Here is an 18,280-nt window from a genome sequence, read left to right as displayed (position 1 = left end):
CTTTTGTGGTTCCGTGTATATTTTAAAATTATTCTAGTTCTGTGAAAAATACCATTAGTATTTTGATAGAAATTGCATTGCATCTATAGATTGCTTTGGGCAGTATGGACATTTTAATGGTGTTAATCCATGAGCGCTGTGTATGCTTTCATTTATTTGTATCTTCTTCAGTTTCTTAAATGTTTTATAATTTTCCAATTACAGGTCTTTTACCGCTTGGTTAAATTTATTCCTAGATATTTTATAATTTTTGATGTAATTGTAAATGGGATTGCTTCCTTAATTTCTCTTTCTGATAATTTGTTATTGGTGTATAAAAATGCAATCAAATTCTGAATATTAATTTTGTATCCTGTTGCTTTATTGAATTCATTTATTTGTTTTAATAATTCTTTTGGTAGAATCTTTAGGGTTCTTTGTATATATAATAGTATCATGTCATCTACAAATAATGACAGTGTTACATGATCCTTTCCAATTTGGGTGCCTTTTATTTCTTTTTCTTGTTTGATTGCTGTGGCTAGGACTTCCAGTACTACCTTGATTAAAAGTGGTGAAAGTGGACATTCTTGTCATGTTCCCAATCTTAAGGAAAACATTTTTAGCTTTTTACTGTTGAATATGATGTTAGCTGTAGGCTTGTCATATATGGCCTTTATTATGTTAGGGTATTTTCCCTCTATTCCCACTTTGCTGAGAATTTTGATCATAGTGGATGTTGGATTTTATCAAATGCTTTTTCTGCATCTATTGATATGATCATATAATTTTTATCCTTCACTTTCTTTATGTGGTATATCACATTAATTGATTTGTAGATATCAAACCGACCTTGCACTCTGGGAATAAATCCCACTTGATGATAGTTGTAGGACATGGTTCTTCCTCCTCCCTAGTCCCTGGCCATGAGTTATGGTAGAGGGGGTAATAAAACTTAGCTGAGGTTTTACTAAGGACAAAGGAACTGAGTCGCCAGATATCAAGAAGAAACAGCATAGAATGGCACTTATGTGTACCTCCTACCCCCTGCTTACCCACCTGTATACAAAGAGTTTCACTTGAGCAATTGCCCAGGGCTTAATTATGAAAACCACACTCCCCCCTAATGGGGTACAGAGCTTTCACTGATCTGCTTCCATTAGTGCTGCCCCTGTATATAAGTGATAAAGGCTATGTTTGCTCCATCTGGTCTCCTTCATGGTTTCTTTGGGATCCTGCAACAACAACAGATCATTGTTGAGGGTTTTTGCATCTATGTTAATCAGGGATACTGGCTTATAATCTTTTTTATAGTGTCTTTGTCTGGTTTTGGTATCCGGGTTATGCTGGTCTCATAAAATGAATTTGGAATCCTTTCCTCTCCAATTTGATGGAATAGTTTGATGCTAGGTATTAATTTTCTTTGATAAAATTCATCTGTGAAGCTACCTGGTCAAAGGCTTTTGTGTGTTGGGAGTTTTTAATTATTGATTTGATTTCATTAGTAGTTATCAGTCTCTTCAGATTTTCTGTTTTTTTCCTGATTCAGCTGTAGAGGTTGTATGTTACTAGGAATTTATCCATTTCTTCTACGTTGTCCAATATGTTGACATATAATTGTTTGCAGTATATCCTAACGTGGTCTAATCTGGAAGGAAGGTTTCATGTGCACTTGAAAAGAATGTATGTTGTGCTGTTTTGGAGTGAACTGTCTTAAAAAATACCAATAAAGTCCATCTGTGTCATTTAAGGCCACTGTTTCCTTGTTGATTTTTTGTTTGGATGACTCACTCATTGATATCAATGGGTGTTGAGTCCCCTACTATTACCATATTACTGTTGATCTCTCCCTGTATGTCCATCAACATTTGCTTTATATATTAAGTTGCTCCTGCACTGGGTGCATAGATGTTTAGGAGAGTTATGTTTTCTTGTTGGATTGATCATTTTATCGTTATGAAATGCCCTTCTTTATCCCTTGTCACAGCCTTGTTTTAAATGTATTTTGTCTGTAAGTATAAAAATTTTTAAAAAATGTATTTGCATGAAGTATCTTTTTTCATCTCTTTACTTTCAGTCTGTATTGTGTATCTAAAGTGGGTCTCTTGTAGTGAGTATATGTACAGGTCTTTCTTTTTATCCATTTAGTTACCCTATGTCTTTTAATTGAAGCATTTAGTCCAGTTATATTTACACTTATTATTGATAGGCCTTTACTTATTGCTATTTTATTGTTTTCTAATTGTTTTTGTAGTTCTATGTTCCTTTCTTTTTTTTTTATTATTCTTTTTTTTTTTAATTTATTTATTCATTTTATAGAGGAGAGGGAGAGACAGAGAGAGAGAAGGGGGGGAGGAGCTGGAAGCATCAACTCCCATATGTGCCTTGACCAGGCAAGCCCAGGGTTTCGAACTGGCGACCTCAGCATTTCCAGGTCGACTCTTTATCCACTGCGCCACCACAGGTCAGGCCTCTATGTTCCTTTCTTATTTCTTGCATGTTGATGACTCTCTATAGTGTTGTCTTTGAATTCCTTTCTCTTTTTTTCTTACAGATTTTTGGTTTGTGGTTACCATTGTGTTTACCATACACACACACACACACACACACACGTTTCGCTCCATAAGATGCACCTGACCATAAGACACACCTAAGCTTTTTTTTTTTTTTTTTTTTTTTTTTTTTTTTTCCGAAGCTGGAAACGGGGAGGCAGTCAGACAGACTCCTGCATGCGCCCGACCGGGATCCACCTGGCAGGCCCACCAGGGGGCGATGCTCTGCCCATCCGGGGCATTGCTCTGTCGTGACCAGAGCCACTCTAGCGCCTGAGGCAGAGGCCAAGGAGCCATCCCCAGCGCCTGGGCCATCTTTTGCTCCAATGGAGCCTCAGCTGCAGGAGGGGAAGAGAGACAGAGAGGAAGGAGAGGGGGAGGGGTGGAGAAGCAGATGGGCACCTCTCCTGTGTGCCCTGGCCGGGAATCAAACCCGGGACTTCCGCACGCCAGGCCGACACTCTACCACCGAGCCAACCGGCCAGGGCCAACACACCTAAGCTTTTAAGGAGGAAAATAAGAAAAAAAATATTTTGAACCAAATGCTGTGTTAAAATATTTAATAAAATACCATCTTTTGAGTTCTATAAGATGCATGAGCATTTTGCCCTCCACTTTTGGGAGGAAAAAAGTGCATCTTATGGAGCGAAAAATTGTGTGTGTGTGTGTGTGTGTGTGTGTGGCTATGTTTATAGCAGTCTATTTTAAGTTGACAGTTGCTTAAATTCAAATGCATTTTTAAATCACCACAGTTTTTACTTATCCCCTCTATTTTTGTCATTATTTTTTACTACTTTTGTGTGTACATTTGTGTTTATCCCTTAATTTATTGTTGTAAATACATGTTCTTCCTACTTTGTACTAGCTTTTAACCTTTGCACTAGTTGGTTGATCCACTGCTTTTACTGTTTGCCTTTGCCAGTGAAATTATTTTCCTTTTTTATATTTTCTTATTCACATTTTTTATCTTTCCTTTTCTACTTAAATAAGTCCCTTCAACATTTCTTATAATATTGGTTTAGTAATGATGAACTCCTAAACCTTTTTCTTATCTGGGAAGCTTTTTCTCTCTCCTTCAATTCTAAATGGTAGTCTTGCTGGTTGAATAATCTTAGTGGTAGGTTTTTATTTTTCATCATTTTGAAAATTTTGTGCTGATTCCACTGACCTGCAAAATTTATGTTGAGAAATCAGTTGACAGTCTTATAGGTATTCCTTTATATGTAACTAACTGCTTATCTCTGGCTACTTTTAAGATTCTCTGTCTCTAACATTTGGCATTTTAGTCTTGGTATGGGCCTCTTTGGGTTCATCTTGTCTGGAACTCTTTGCACTTCCTGGACTTATAGGTCTATTTCCTTTACCAGGTTAGGGAAGTTTTCAGTCATTTTTTCAAGTAGGTTTTCAATCCCTTGTCTCTTTTCCTTCTGGTACCCCTTTGATGCAGATGTTAGTGTGCTTGATGTTGTCCCAGAGGTCTTTTAAATTATCCTTATTTTTTCAAATTCTTTTTCTCTTTGTTGTTCTGATTGGGTGTTTTCTGCTACCCTGTCTTCCAGATTGCTTATTCGATCCTCTGCTTCACCTAACCTGCTCTTGATTTAGTCTAGTGTATTTTTAAAAATTTCTTTTAAAAATATTTATTCATTGATTTTGGAGGGAGGATAAAGAAAGTTGAGGAGAGGAGTGGGAAGCATCAACTTGTAGTACATAGTTGCTTCTTGTATGTGTCTTAACTGGGCAAACCTGGGGTTTGAACTGGTGACCTCAGCATTCCAGGTCAACGCTTTATTGGTGGCACCATCACAGATCAGGCTAGTTCCCTGGCTGGCAAACTGGCTTGCGAGCCACATGTGGCTCTTTGGTCCCTTGAGTGTGGCTCTTCCACAAAATACCACATGCAGGTGTGACCTCGATAAATGTACCTACCTATATAGTTTAAATTTAAAAAATTTGGCTCTCAAAAGAAATTTCATTTGTTGTACTGTTGATATTTGGCTCTGTTGACTAATGATTTTGCCGACCACTGGGCCAGTGTATTCTTTATTTCAGATATTGTATTCTTTATTTCTTTTTCTTTTCCAAGTGAAAGGTTGGGAGATAGACAGACTCCCACATGCACCCTGATCAGGATCCATCTGGCAACTCCCCTAGGGCCATACTCACAACCGAGCTGTTTTTTTTTTTCTTTAGTGAGAAGTGGGAGGCAAAGAGATAGACTCCCGTATGCACCTCGACTGCGATATACCCAGCAAGCTCCCTAACCAGGGATGCTCTGCCCATCTGAGGCCATTGCTCTGCTCCTTGGCAACTGAGCTATTTTAGCACCTGACGCAAGGCTATGGAGCCATGCTCAGCAACTGGGGCCAATTTGCTCCAGCTGAACCATGGCTGCAGGAGGGGAAGAGAGAGATCGAGAGAAGAGAGAGGGCGAGGCGTAGAGAAGCAGATGGTCACTTCTCCTGTGTGCCCTGACCGGGAATCGAACCCAGGACTTCCCACATGCCAGGCTGATGCTCTACTGATGAGCCAACTGGCCAGGGCCGCAGTTGAGTTATTTTTAGTGCCTGAGGCAGAGGCTCCATGGAGCCATCCTAAGTGCTTGGGGCCAACACACTCGAACCAATCAAGCCATGGCTACAGGAAGGGAAGAGAGGGGGGAGGAGGTGGGGGAGAGGAGGAGTGGAGAAGCAGATAGGCACTTCTCCTGTGTGCCCTGACTGGGAATCAAACCTGGGACATCCACATGCCGGGCCGATGCTATACCACTGAGCCAACCAGCCAGGGCCATATTCTTTATTTATGACTAGTTTTTTTTTTTATGGTTTTCATATCTTTGTTGAAGTTCTCATTGAGTTCATCTATTCTTCCCCCAAGTTCACTGAGCATCCTTATAACCTATGTTTTGAATCTGTATGTGGTAGATTTCTTGTTTCCATTCTGTTGAGTTCTTCTTCTGAAGTTTTGCTCTGTGCTTTCTCATCTGGAACATGTTTATTTGTCTCTTCATTTTGGCTGACTATGTGTGTTTGTTCCTATATATTGGATAGATCTGCTACATCTCCCAGTCTTATCATAATGGCCTTATGTAGTAGGTGTTCTTTAGGGACCAGTGGTACAATCTCCTTGGTCACCTGAGCTAGCACTCCAGGAGTATCTCTTGTGTGGGTTGTGTGTGCCCTCCTGTTATAGTTGAGACTTGATTACTGTTGGCATATCAGTGGGTGGAACTGACCCTCAGGGTGACTGGCTATGAGGGCTGGCCATGACCACAGTAGACAATCTCTTGTGCAGTGGCTTACCCCATGGAAGGGGAGTCACTTTAGAGTGGCTCTGGTGCCAGCCAAGTCTGCCCTTTGGGTGTGTCATTTGTGGAGCTGTTTGGGTGTTTCTTTGGTGTGGTCTGAAGCTGGCCATTATGTGTGTTGGTTCTGGAGCTTCTTGTGAGAGACTCTGGTGTAGGCCAAGATCAGCTGCCATTTATTCCAGGCTTGGGGCTGCCTGCTGGGAGCTACAAAGTGATCTGCGGTTGGTTGCTCCTTGGGCTTGACTTGAACGTGCTTTGGAGATGCTATGCTGTGAATTGAGTACAGCTGCCACTAGTGCTGGGCTTGGGACTATTTGGTGGGCACTACAATGTGTGCGAAGTCAGCCACCACTTGTCCTAGGCTTCTGGCCACTTAGCTGAAGCTACATTCCAAGCCAGCACTCACCACAGCTTTTTCCAGGATTGGGAGTTACAATGCAAGCTGAGACTAGTCCCTGCTTATGCCAGGCTTGAGGCCACTTATCAAGAAGTACAGGGCATGCTAAGGCCACTTGCTGCTTGTTTGGGTTTGTAGCTTTTCAGGAAGTTTTAAGAAAGTCTGCAGCATAAGCCAAGGCAGTCCACTTGCACAGAAAAACAAGCTGATGTGGCTCCAGTGGCTTCGGTGGGGCAGTATCTCTGGGAGTCACTAGGACCAGGCAATATTAGCCAGGTTAATGGAGAGCACAGATTTAGGGCTTCCCTATACTTGCAGGCTCTGTGGGAGGAGTGCTCAACAAAGGAACAGTGGTTCCTGCCAGCACTTCCATCCTGGAGAGAACTGCTCTGACCCCTGACCCTCCAGCTCTTGTTCTAAATCTAGTCAATTTAGTTTCTCCCTCTGTCCCTGGTGCTTTTTGATATGCTGCCCCTGCACGACATCCCAGAACAAGTGAGTTTGTGAATGAGTGAATCTATGCACATGCCCTGGAGAGGATGCCTGAATCTCCTGCAGCTCTTCTCACTCCCATCCCTGGTTTCATTTGGATACAATCCCCACTGGTTTTAGCAGACAGGTGTTATGAGGTTTCCTCTTCCTGGGACTAATACCCTTACCTGGGGAGCCTGATATGGCTTGGACTTCTCGCTCCTCAGAGGAGACCTCTGTAGCTGAGATATTCCTCCAGATTCTTAATTGTTGCATCATTTGTGTGGGATCTGCTCGTTCTATGTCTATGCCCCTCCTACCAATCTCATCGTGGGTTCTTCTTTATATCTTTATGATAGGACTTCTGTTCAGCTGGTTTCCAGATGGTTTTCAGTGATGGTTTTCCTGTCATTTAGTTGTAATTCTGCTGTAGTCAGAAGAGTGAGCAAGCACAGCACTTACCTACACCATCTTCACAGGAAGTCTCTATATAAGTGAGTTTGTCTCCTCTGCTTTCCTACACAAACAGTCATTGTCTTTTCACAATAAGGAAATAAGAGCAAAGTTCCCTTTTGTATTCTTCTCTCAGTATTGCAGAATAAACTTCAGAAACAAGCAGAAAATAAAGCTTTAGGAGTGAAAAGTTAATCTCTTAAACTTCAGGAGTAAAAGTACAGTAGTGAGCAGCCTTTGAAAATGGTTTCAATAGGGTACTTTCTTAAAGATAAAAGTATCTTCAGTCTGACCAGGTGGTGGCGCAGTGGATAGAGCATTGGACTGGGACATGGAGGACCCAGGTTCAAAACCACGAGGTCCCAGCCTGAGCGCGGGCTCACCAGCTTGAGCACGGGGTTGCTGGCTTGAGCAAGGGGTCACTCACTCTGCTGTCCTGCCCTCCCTCCCAAGGCATTTAATGAGAAAGCAATCACTGAACAACTAAGGTGCTGCAACAAAGAATTGCTGCTTTTCATCTCTCTCCCTTCCTGTCTGTCCCTACCTGTCCCTCTCTCTGACTCTCTCTCTGTCTCTGTCAAGAAAGTGGGGGAAAAAAGTATTTTCATTTTTTATTTTTAAAAAAGAACTTTAAATTTTATATTTAAATTACAGTTTACATTCAATATAATTTTGTATTAGTTTCAGTTGTATCACTGTGATTTTGAAAACAATGTTTATGAAAAAATTGACAGTACTAAAAACCATTAAAATATTTTTAAAATTTGCACACTTAGGAAACAGCAATATACAAAGCAGCTTTCTAAACCTTTACCTTTAAATTAGATGGCGGGTCATGTCCTGAGAATTTTGAGGTCCCTGTCATTGCCTCAGGGTTTCCAACCAACCCAAGTTCTCAGGTAGAAAGACTGCAGCATTAGCCCTGAGTTGTGAGAGCCAACAGCAGTGCTAGGAGTAAATTCAGAGGACAAGCAGCTGGGTAAAAAAGAGTCAAACAGAATTAAAGACAGATAGAAATACTGGTTAACACCATGTCCTGGTGGTCATTTTTTCAGACTCTAATAGCTGCTTGAGTCATAAAACAAATAAAATTAATTTTCTATATAGCTCATCCCAACTACTTGGCCCCCTCTATATATTTGCATATATAGTTTGGTCAGTACTTTTAATTAAGGAAGCTTCTTGCTTTGTCCAACAAAATATGTGTTAAAGAGATCCAAACACAACACAGTGACTGTCATTGCAATGTCTTTCCTATTAGGAAAACAATTTACCACTGCAGTAACCTATCACACAAGGGAGCTAGAAAAGGTGAAGTTCATTCTTTAGGAAATAACCTCACAAAGGACCAAACAGGTGAGTCTAGACTTGCTTTGAAAGTTTAAAGATAATAAGAGAACACACAAGAGACCCTTGGAACTCATCTGAGAACTCATTTCAGGGGGGAATACCAAGGCCAAGGTGGGATAATTATGCACAGTGAGATAATTAATGCCCACAAATACTGTCAGGTTTTGAACCAGCAGCTGTGAGATGATAAAGTTCCAGAATCTTATTAAATGCAACTAGGAATGACTGAAGACAAGGATGAGAACAGGAAAAATAAGTTGCTATCTTAATAGAATTTAAGATTTTAATTCAATTGCTAATAGTCTTGTTACAGATGAATTACCACTTTCTAAACCTCATTATTCCTTTTCCCATCAAGCAAGTCCACTTCGGATCAGGCATGACATTTAATATATCTTGCATTTTGAAAAAAGATAATGAATTTACAAGAATCGGCAGAAAAGATAAGTACCAGGCCTCTTCTAACAAAGGAAATAGCCAGTTACATATCTTCTGATACATTAGGCACTGATTTGAATATGGTTATTCAAGAAGACCAATTAGTATAAAAGCTCTTTAGAAATTAAGAGCCAGATTTTTCCCAAGAGATTTATTTAATTACTGAAGTTACCAAAGAGGGAATGGGGGATTGGGGTTTAGAGGGGGAGTTACAGATCACCTTTAAAGATATTTTTTTTATGGTTAGTAAGCATTATGGTTAGTAAAAAGAAGCAGATTTTAGTCTTAAAAATGTTTATGTAAACCATCTGTACCTTAATTTTTTTTACACTTTTTTCTTTTTTTTAAACAATTTCCTTCTACATTTGAATGTTATCTTTATACACCTCCTTTAAAAAAAAAAGCTATTGGATATACACAAAAGTGGGCTAAATAGTAGAGTGAATTCCTATTTTTATTTTACGTATGAAAAGATTAAAAATTTTTTATAATAACGACTATCACGTTGCACTCTGATATGCTATCTTGAGCTGGGGGTTGAAAATTGTACATAACCTGCAGACTATCTTACCGATGCCAAAGTTTTAGGGTAATCATCCCTGATGTAACCCTAAAAGTGCCAGAGGTCACTAGTTACTGCCATGCTTTTACCTCCTTGCAAGATATCTCTGGGTTTCTTCCAAATCTGCGATGCCTAGAGGAGTGCCACTGACAAGAATGGCATCTGTTATCAGAGCTAAGGTGGAAAGAAGGGTGAGCAGCACTGCTTTTGATGTCTTAATCCTTTAGAATTTATGGAACACCTCACCTGAGCCACAGACAAGCAGTGCCACAAATGTCAGCCAGCTCAGTGCTGCCCCTCCAAGGGTGACAGAGGGACATCCTCTACCTTGGTAGGCCTTTGCTCTTGGAGGTCTTAACCAGTGGAAGGCAGCACGGTACAAAACTGCCTCACCTTCTCAGTCCTCCGCATACAGCTACATTCTGGCTCAATACAATCTGCTGTTCAGTAGTTAAAGAGTGACCAGCACTCTGTGACTGTCAGTCATTACAGCCTGCCCAGCTCTGCTGAGCAACCCCTGAGTTCATTTCAACTGCCCCTGTAAGCCAATTTGCCTTGGAAGTGAAGCCTTAAAGTCTTTAGCCACAACCCTAATACATAGAGAACTCATACAAACTTACAAGAGACAAACAACCCAATAAAAAATAGGCAAGAAATGTAAGTAAGCAAAGGGCCTAAGCACAAAAGCAAATGGCCAAAATACTTGTGAAAAGATGAATATCACTTATATTCAGGGAAGTGCTATTAAAGTAACACTAAGGTTTCATTTTAGATCCATCACAGTAACAAAAATGAAGAGGTCTGGGCCCTGGCCAGTTGGCTCAGCGGTAGAGCGTCGGCCTGGCGTGTGGGGGACCCGGGTTTGATTCCCGGCCAGGGCACACAGGAGAAGCGCCCATTTGCTTCTCCACCCACCCCTCCTTCCTCTCTGTCTCTCTCTTTCCCTCCCGCAGCAAAGGCTCCATTGGAGCAAAGATGGCCCGGGCGCTGGGGATGGCTCCTTGGCCTCTGCCCCAGGCGCTAGAGTGGCTCTGGTCACGGCAGAGCGACGCCCCAGAGGGGCAGAGCATCGCCCCCTGGTGGGCAGAGCGTCACCCCTGGTGGGCGTGCCGGGTGGATCCCGGTCGGGCGCATGCGGGAGTCTGTCTGACTGTCTCTCCCCGTTTCCAGCTTCAGAAAAATACAGAAAAAAAAAAAAAAAATTGAAGAGGTCTGTCAGCTGAAGCTGGAAGGGAGACAGCGAAAAGGGTACCCTCATGCATTACTAGTGAGATGTGAAAGCTTTCAGGAAAGCAGTCTGGAAATTTTTACGAATAATAGATGTAATCAGGAATTCCACTCAAGGGAATCAATTCTGCAGAACTAAAAGTACTAATATGTAAAGTCATATGTATTAGGATGTTTTTAGTACAGTATTCTTTAGTATGGCAAAAAGCTGTAAACAAGGAAATACCTATCAGCGGAGAGTGGCCTGGTAAATACCGTATTTCCCCATGTATAAGATGTTCCCATGTATACGATGCACCTTAATTTGGAGGCCTGAAATTTGAAAAGAAATATGTTATATAAAGTTATTGAACTCAAGTTTTATTCATCATAAAATTCATGCAACTCCTCATCATTGTCAAAACTCCTATCCATAGCTTGTCCTCCTCTGTGTCTGATGACAAATCACTGTCTTCGTATAATGCCTCGTCCTCAGTTCCATCTATGGCATTTTTTTTTTTCTGAAGCTGGAAACGGGGAGAGACAGTCAGACAGACTCCTGCATGCGCCCGACCGGGATCCACCCAGCATGCCCACCAGGGGCGACGCTCTGCCCACCAGGGGGCGATGCTCTGCCCCTCCAGGGCGTAGCTCTGTTGCGACCAGAGCCACTCTAGCACCTGGGGCAGAGGCCGAGGAACCATCCCCAGCGCCCGGGCCACCTTTGCTCCAATGGAGCCTCAGCTGCGGGAGGGGAAGAGAGAGACAGAGAGGAAGGAGAGGGGGAGGGGTGGAGAAGCAGATGAGTGCTTCTCCTGTGTGTCCTGGCCAGGAATCGAACCCAGGACTTCTGCACGCCAGGCCGATGCTCTCCCACTGAGCCAACCGACCAGGGCCCATCTATGGCATTTGAAATGCCATAACCACTGTATGAGATGCACCCAGGTTTTAGACCCTAAATTTTTCAGAAAAGAGTTCATCTTATACATGGGGGAATATGGTAATATATGGCCTCTTCAGGGAGTATCATGCAGCCCTTAAAAAGGATGGATTGAGCCCTGGCCTGTTGGCTCAGTGGTAGAACATCGGCCTGGCGTGTGGAAGTCCCGGGTTTGATTCTCGGTCAGGGCACACAGGAGAAGCGCCCATCTGCTTCTCCACCCTTCCCACTTTCCTTTCTATCTCTCTCTTCTCCTCCCACAGCCAAGGCTCCATTGGAGCAAAGTTGGCCCGGGCACTGAGGATGGCTCCATGGCTTCCGCCTCAGACGATAGAATGGCTCTGGTTGCAACAGAGCAACAACCTAGATAGGCAGAGCATTGCCCCCTGGTGGGCATGCCAGGTGGATCCTGGCCAGGCACATGTGGGAGTCTGTCTCTGCTTCCCCGCTTCTCACTTCAGAAAAAAAATTAAAAATATTAAAAAAAAATAAAACTATAAAGGATGGACAGATGATCTAGAGGGATTTCTGGAGGAACTGTTTGGTTTCTTTGGAGAAAAGCAAATTTCAGAAAAGTGTATATGATCTCATTATTATTTTTAAAAAAATTTATTCACTGATTTTAATGAGAGTAAGGGGGAAAGAGAGACAGGAACACCCATCTGCTCCTGTCTGTGCCCTGACCTGGAATCCAACCAACACCCTCTGTGCTGTGGAACGATGCTCTACCTAGTCAGGGCCTTGTTATTAAATAATATACAGATCTGTATAGGATATGTAGTTATAAAGAAAAATGAGGAAGGAACAAATTATGGGTTGAGGGGGTGACAGCTGATGTGAAAGGAGGGGAAAGGGAAAAGTACTAAGCATGCACGTGAACATCTGTTTATATTTAAGTAGTGTATGTATACAGCCGGAACCATACATAAAGTAAAAATATTTATAAAACATTACTCATGTATGTGAGTGCAGGGTGAGGCAGCCTTACCTATGTAGGTGCGAGGAAACAGTCCTGTGGGTGGAGTGCCGTCTGGCCCTAGAGGGGACCCAGTGCGTGGGGTTGTTCCGTTTGCAGTGGTTTGCTGTGCCCTGCCCAAGCAGAAAGAGATTCTGTATCCACCATGGAGGATGCCATGGGTGAGCAGCCTACCTCACTCATCTATCTCCTTGGCACAGGAAAGGCACTTAAGGCACACTGCAGTATATGCAATGAACCCGACTCTTACGTTTCCTAGACCCAACTCATCAGAGCCTCCATATCCCCATCTGTCAAGGGACATGATAAGATGATCTACCGCAAGCTGGTGGATGAAATCAGATAATGCAAATTACTCACTGTTGGACTCTCCAGTGCTGTATAAATTCAAGGGATTAACAAAAAGAAATGATCAATATTTACTGCACAGACATGCCCACATTAAGATCTTAGTGGCTAAAAGGCAGTGTTTTTATTTTTGACATCCTATTATTCAATACAGTAAGTAGGTAGTTTAAATTAGAAGAATTCTCATGAGGATTTTTAAATACAAAAGCAAATTAAAAAACCATCACAGATCCACTTACTCTCCCCAGCCAAATTTATTTTGTTTCCTAAATTGACTTTCATGCAAAATAGGTTACTCATCACTTAAGTAGGAAGATGGCAGGGAGGTCTGGTTAGCTGGAGCACTGTAATATGCATTTCTTTCTTACCCAATACCCAACAAAAATGCACATACATGAACTAGATGGTTAGTTAATAAGAAGAAAATGAGAGAAAAATTCCAAGGGATAAACAGAAGTTGCTAGAGACTTCTGAACCACATTCCAAGATGGCAATGGAGTAGGCAAACATTCCAACTACCACCTCCCAGGACCAAATTGGATTACAACTTAAGAAAAATCATCTTGAAAAATCAACTTTGGACTAAACAAAGAGGAGTCCATAACCGAGGATCACAGAAGAAGCTACACTGAGACTAGCAGGAAGGGCAGAGATGTGGAGAGGGCTGCCCCACTCCCAGGAGCAAGGGGTGGATAAGGGACTGGAGGGACTCTCACTGTAGGGAGGGTCATGCTGAGAGGTGTGGATGCTCAGTCCCAGACCCGGAGCCCTAGCCTAGAGCCCCAGCGCCTAGAAGAGGCACCCACACAGCATTTGGAGGTGAAAAAAGCCAGGTTTCTGTCCGTGAGAAAGAGAAAGCTCTCAGAGATGCAGGCTCAGTCTTAAAGGGCCTGCACAGAAAATCTTCTCCACAACCACTTACCTGGGGCTCCAGTGGAGGGAGAGCTGAGAGGAATAGAGTTGCGTGAGGCGAGTGTAAATCTGGAGGCCTAGGGAGAAACATGATGGGGGACTGAGGCAGGAGGGGCAGGCCCCCTCTTCTCTGAGAAGGAAGAAATGAAAATAATACAAGGGCAGGGAGCCAGTGGGGGTAACCGAGTCAGCCAGTGATACATTATCTGTATCCCATAGTTAAAATACAAAGCAAGAATAGCAGGGTCTGTATGTAAGTATGGCCAGTGATCTGGAAACTCCTTCCCCCTTGCTGACCCCACCAAAGCTTTCCCTCCCCTCTCCTTGAGTCCTGGGAAACCTTAAAGAATTCACATGCCCGTTGCTTAGATCAGTGGTTCTAAGTGTGTGCTAGGGTGCACTGGTGCGCCCTAGAAGATTTCCAGGTGTACCCTATGGTATTCCAGAGAAATATGTGCCTGCTGGGGACCAAAAAACCAACAGGGTTTTTGGAGTTTAGATTTTTGGGGGACAGAGGTGTGGGGAATTGGCTGTAAGCTGACAGTCTGCCCAACCCCCCACCTCACTTGCCTGATTAGGTTGCAAAAGGCTGTTAAGCTGTGGTGCTGGATTGTTTACACTACCCCCCATGTTCCCCGGAAAGACTGGAGGCAAGTTTCTTCTATCCTTTGTTTGGTGTAAAGTTAAGATGATATGTATGAGTGAAAAAACTGAACACATTCACACTGGGACCTGCTGAATTTACTAAATCTTACTAAGAATGTATCTATATACATAAAAAGATACCTTTTTTGTCATTTTCTTTTAATGTTTTAATCCCTCTTCTTTACAAATTCTAAAAAGCATAACAAAAAATGTAACATAAAAATGATTTTTAATGTCAGAATAAATTTAATTTTGTCATATTTATTTCATTTAATTACCATAAAAGCACACTTGGACTATATATTTTTTCTTTAATATTCACACTGGGACCTGCTGAATTTACTAAATCTTACTAAGAATGTATCTATATACATAAAAAGATACCTTTTTTGTCGTTTTCTTTTAATGTTTTAATCCCTCTTCTTTACAAATTCTAAAAAGCATAACAAAAAATGTAACATAAAAATGATTTTTAATGTCAGAATAAATTTAATTTTGTCATATTTATTTCATTTAATTACCATAAAAGCACACTTGGACTTTATATTTTTTCTTTAATATTTGACTTAATTATTATAACATATGGCTCAGAAATTTGTATATAGTGCGTCTACAATTATTTGTAGGATTTTAAATGCACTCTAACTTCAAAAAGTTTGAGAACCACTGGCTTAGATACTGTAAAGGTATATAGCCTGTAAGAAAGTCAACTTCGGGGACACCGTGTTTTGGAGCTACAAACCCCAAGTGCTCTGCCAGCTTTAATAGATTCTACTTCCTTCATCAAGTTGGGCGATTTTGTCCTCCTTTGATTTCTGCAGTAGGACGGCCACCAGAACCCCTGTGCTGAGTTATTCTCCAATACTGCAGTACTCATTTTTCTTGGGTGGATTAGTCCCCTCTGAGTGGAATCAGCCTGGTGAAAAGCCTGGCCGGTTGGCTCAGTGGTAGAGCATCGGCCTGGTGTGCAGAAGTCCTAGGTTCAATTCCTGGCCAGGGCACATAGGAGAAGCGCCCATCTGCTTCTCCACCCCTCCCCCTCTCCTTCCTCTCTGTCTCTCTTCCCCTCCCGCAGCTGAGGCTCCATTGGAGCAAAGATGGCCCGGGTGCTGGGGATGGCTCCTTGGCCTCTGCCCCAGGCGCTAGAGTGGCTCTGGTTGCAACAGAGCGACACCCCGGAGGGGCAGAGCATCGCCCCCTGGTGGGCAGAGCGTCGCCCCTGGTGGGCGTGCTGGGTGGATCCCGGTCGGGTGCATGCGGGAGTCTGTCTGACTGTCTCTCCCCGTTTCCAGCTTCAGAAAAATACAAAAAAAATAAAAAAAGCAACTGCTCCTCCCTTGGGAGACTCTCCTACCCCAGTCACCCCAGTCACGGAGACAGGGTTGTTCTGAGAGGCCAGAAAGCAGGGGGCACCTCAGTGACGCTGTCTTTTTATTTTGAGGCGGAAGCCACCCCGCCTCCCCTTCCAGCATGCTCCTCAATCTAAAACTGATGCTTCCGCCTCACAGGAGATTCAGTAAAAACTTTCCGGAGTGCAGGCAGACCACACCTCTGGGTCTCAGAGGCCACATCCTACTGAAGTGTGTGGGGTAGAGGGGGAGTGTCTGTACAGACTGACAGCTGAAGCCAAGGGGCGGAGCCACACCCACCACTCTTCCTAATCCCTGAATTGCCACAGGCTCTAGACCAGCGGTTCTCAACCTGTGGGTCCCGACCCTGGCCCCGAATGGTGGCCTAAAGCCATTGGAAAATACATATTTTATTTTTGGCTTTAGGCGACACCCTGTGTTTTGGTCATTCGACCCCCGCTGGGGTCATGACCCACAGGTTGAGAACCGCTGCTCTAGACTCTAGCAGAGGTTTTTTTTCAGTGGCTGAGCCCAACAAGCAGCCAGCAGACCAAGGCTGCAAGAGGCAGGACTCAGGGAACCTTAGCCTTTTAAGTGGAACTTTCCCCAAGCCCAGTGTGGGTAAAAGCCAGCCTTGGTGTGCAGCTTGTAGTTCCATGTGCACCTGGGCCCAGCAGCGGCAGCCACAAACTCTGGATTGCTTGTATCTCCAAAAAGGTTGCTGAGGGCCAGTCACAGTGTCTCTGTTGGGCAAATAAGTTTGTAAAATATGTTTTTTAGGTTTGCTCACTTACATTTTGCTTATATTGGCCTTGGCAGCGCTATGTGTATGTAGTCTATGGAACGCTGTGGTGTTTGCCCTCAGGGTGGCAGATTGCAAATTGCAGATTACCTTCCTGCTTTGGAAGGGGCTGTTGTTTTGCTACTGTTTGCTGGAGAAGGGATTTTTGTTGCCCCAGCATGTTTTCTGCAGGGAGAGAAGGAGTGCAGATGTGGAACTGGAGCTGAGGGGCTTTGGGAGCTCTGCTGAGGCTGGTGGGGGCCTTTGATTCCAGGAGGAACCAGAGAAGATTTTTCGGGTTGTGGAACTGGACAATGCATCAGGGCTTTCGGAGCTCTGAATGAAAGGTAAGTGGTCTTCCCTGCCTGTTTGCTCATCTGATGGTATGAGACTTCAATAAACAAAATGGTCTACAATTTTTGGCTCCACTGTTTCTTTACTCTCTGCCCAAATTCAAAGAGAACTGCATGACCATGATGGTGGTGACCACTGGCCATACAGTCGCCCACTGGTATGTGCCAGGTTCCTGCCAGGGATGCCCAGGGCTGGCACATCCAGGGACCAGCAGTGGAGAGCATTGGTTCAGGACCTAACAAACCTTGCTACAGTAGTATTCTAAGGAAAGGCTCCTCAAACCTGGCCCAGCTGAGGCGAGTTCCACTCTCTGTGATCAGCACCAGCATAGCGGCTCATGTGCATTGGATAGGGTAGAGCTTAACAGTTAGCCAGACTGCATGCTGGATATCCTGTCCTGCAGTGCTAGATTCCACTGGGGGAAGATAGAGAGGCTTGAAGCATTTAATGTGTGGGTCCCTGTGAGCTTATTGTTGGATTTGGTCAAGGGGTTTAGCCACTTTCTAGGAGGCGCACAGTCAGCCCCAGGAGAGGACTCTCTCAGTCTTCCTCCCTGAGACCAGGGTCTCACCAGCTGTAAGAACTTCTGCAAAAGGAACTGTCGGCCACACTCGATCTGAACCTGCTGCTCACCTTGTTGGGGAGAAATAAAATTTAAGTATTCAGCAGTGGCTGAGGGAATAGACTCTGAAGTAGGGGGCATATTCCCCATACTGAGCTCCTGATAGACCCCTGAAGTAGGGGGTTTCACTAACATTGTATTTCCAACCTCAGCTGCCCTAATCCACCAAGCTTGCAACCTGTAGAGGGGTTGGTTGAGTGAGGCCAGTCTGGGCCCACACTACAGTCTTTCTACAGAAGACTCTGTGGGAAGACCAGGCAGCTGTAAGAGAAGGTGAAGCAGCAGAAAAGCAGAGACAAATCTTAGGGAGCTTGGGGCTTTTACAGAGATGCTGTCATCTCTAAGCAGGAGGAATGATCCTTATACAGAGGTTGGCCCCTCCCACACTGCCCAGGCACAGAAAACACAGACACAAACAGCAAAAAGAGCAGTATCTGCAGACAGGTAGATCACAGCAGGTTACAAACAACAACTGACACCAACCCAAGAAAATCTAAAGACAACACAGCTGGTAGTGGGTGGCACACAGCACCAACCCTAGACTCAGCAAGCTACACAAACAGCATGCCCAAAGGAGGAGTCTAGCAGGCACCAGACACTATGCAGAATACATACGTCTAACAGGACAGATATTGCAC

General features: G+C 43.5%; 1 protein-coding gene and 1 non-coding gene across 14 annotated transcripts in view; both read right to left on the bottom strand.

Annotated features, from left to right (window-relative positions):
• ZBED3 (zinc finger BED-type containing 3) overlaps positions 1–18,280 on the bottom strand; it is a 43,930-nt gene that overhangs the window by 6,115 nt on the left and 19,535 nt on the right. Inside the window, exons 2-8 of one of the 13 annotated variants that reach the window (XM_066381722.1) lie at positions 14,921–14,969; positions 14,678–14,726; positions 13,902–13,968; positions 12,644–12,744; positions 10,963–11,048; positions 7,974–8,134; positions 6,895–7,133 (exon numbers count right to left, since the gene is read on the bottom strand). The exons of 1 other annotated variant lie outside the window; for it this stretch is intronic. In XM_066381722.1, coding sequence (XP_066237819.1) covers positions 6,895–6,985 — 91 coding nt within the window. In that variant the 5' untranslated portion in view covers positions 6,986–7,133; positions 7,974–8,134; positions 10,963–11,048; ... (2 more) ...; positions 14,678–14,726; positions 14,921–14,969. 11 more of the 13 variants (XM_066381723.1, XR_010751118.1, XM_066381721.1 and 8 more) reach the window with 11 other exon arrangements.
• Positions 9,780–9,917, bottom strand: LOC136404760 (small nucleolar RNA SNORA47). Its single transcript, XR_010751454.1, has one exon. It is a non-coding gene; the product is annotated as a small nucleolar RNA SNORA47 (small nucleolar RNA).

Source organism: Saccopteryx leptura, chromosome 4, assembly GCF_036850995.1.
Source record: "Saccopteryx leptura isolate mSacLep1 chromosome 4, mSacLep1_pri_phased_curated, whole genome shotgun sequence".
In the NCBI taxonomy this organism is placed as follows: Eukaryota; Metazoa; Chordata; class Mammalia; order Chiroptera; family Emballonuridae; genus Saccopteryx; species Saccopteryx leptura.
Note: the sequence above shows the minus strand (reverse complement) of the source record. Positions and strands in the feature narration are given on the sequence as shown.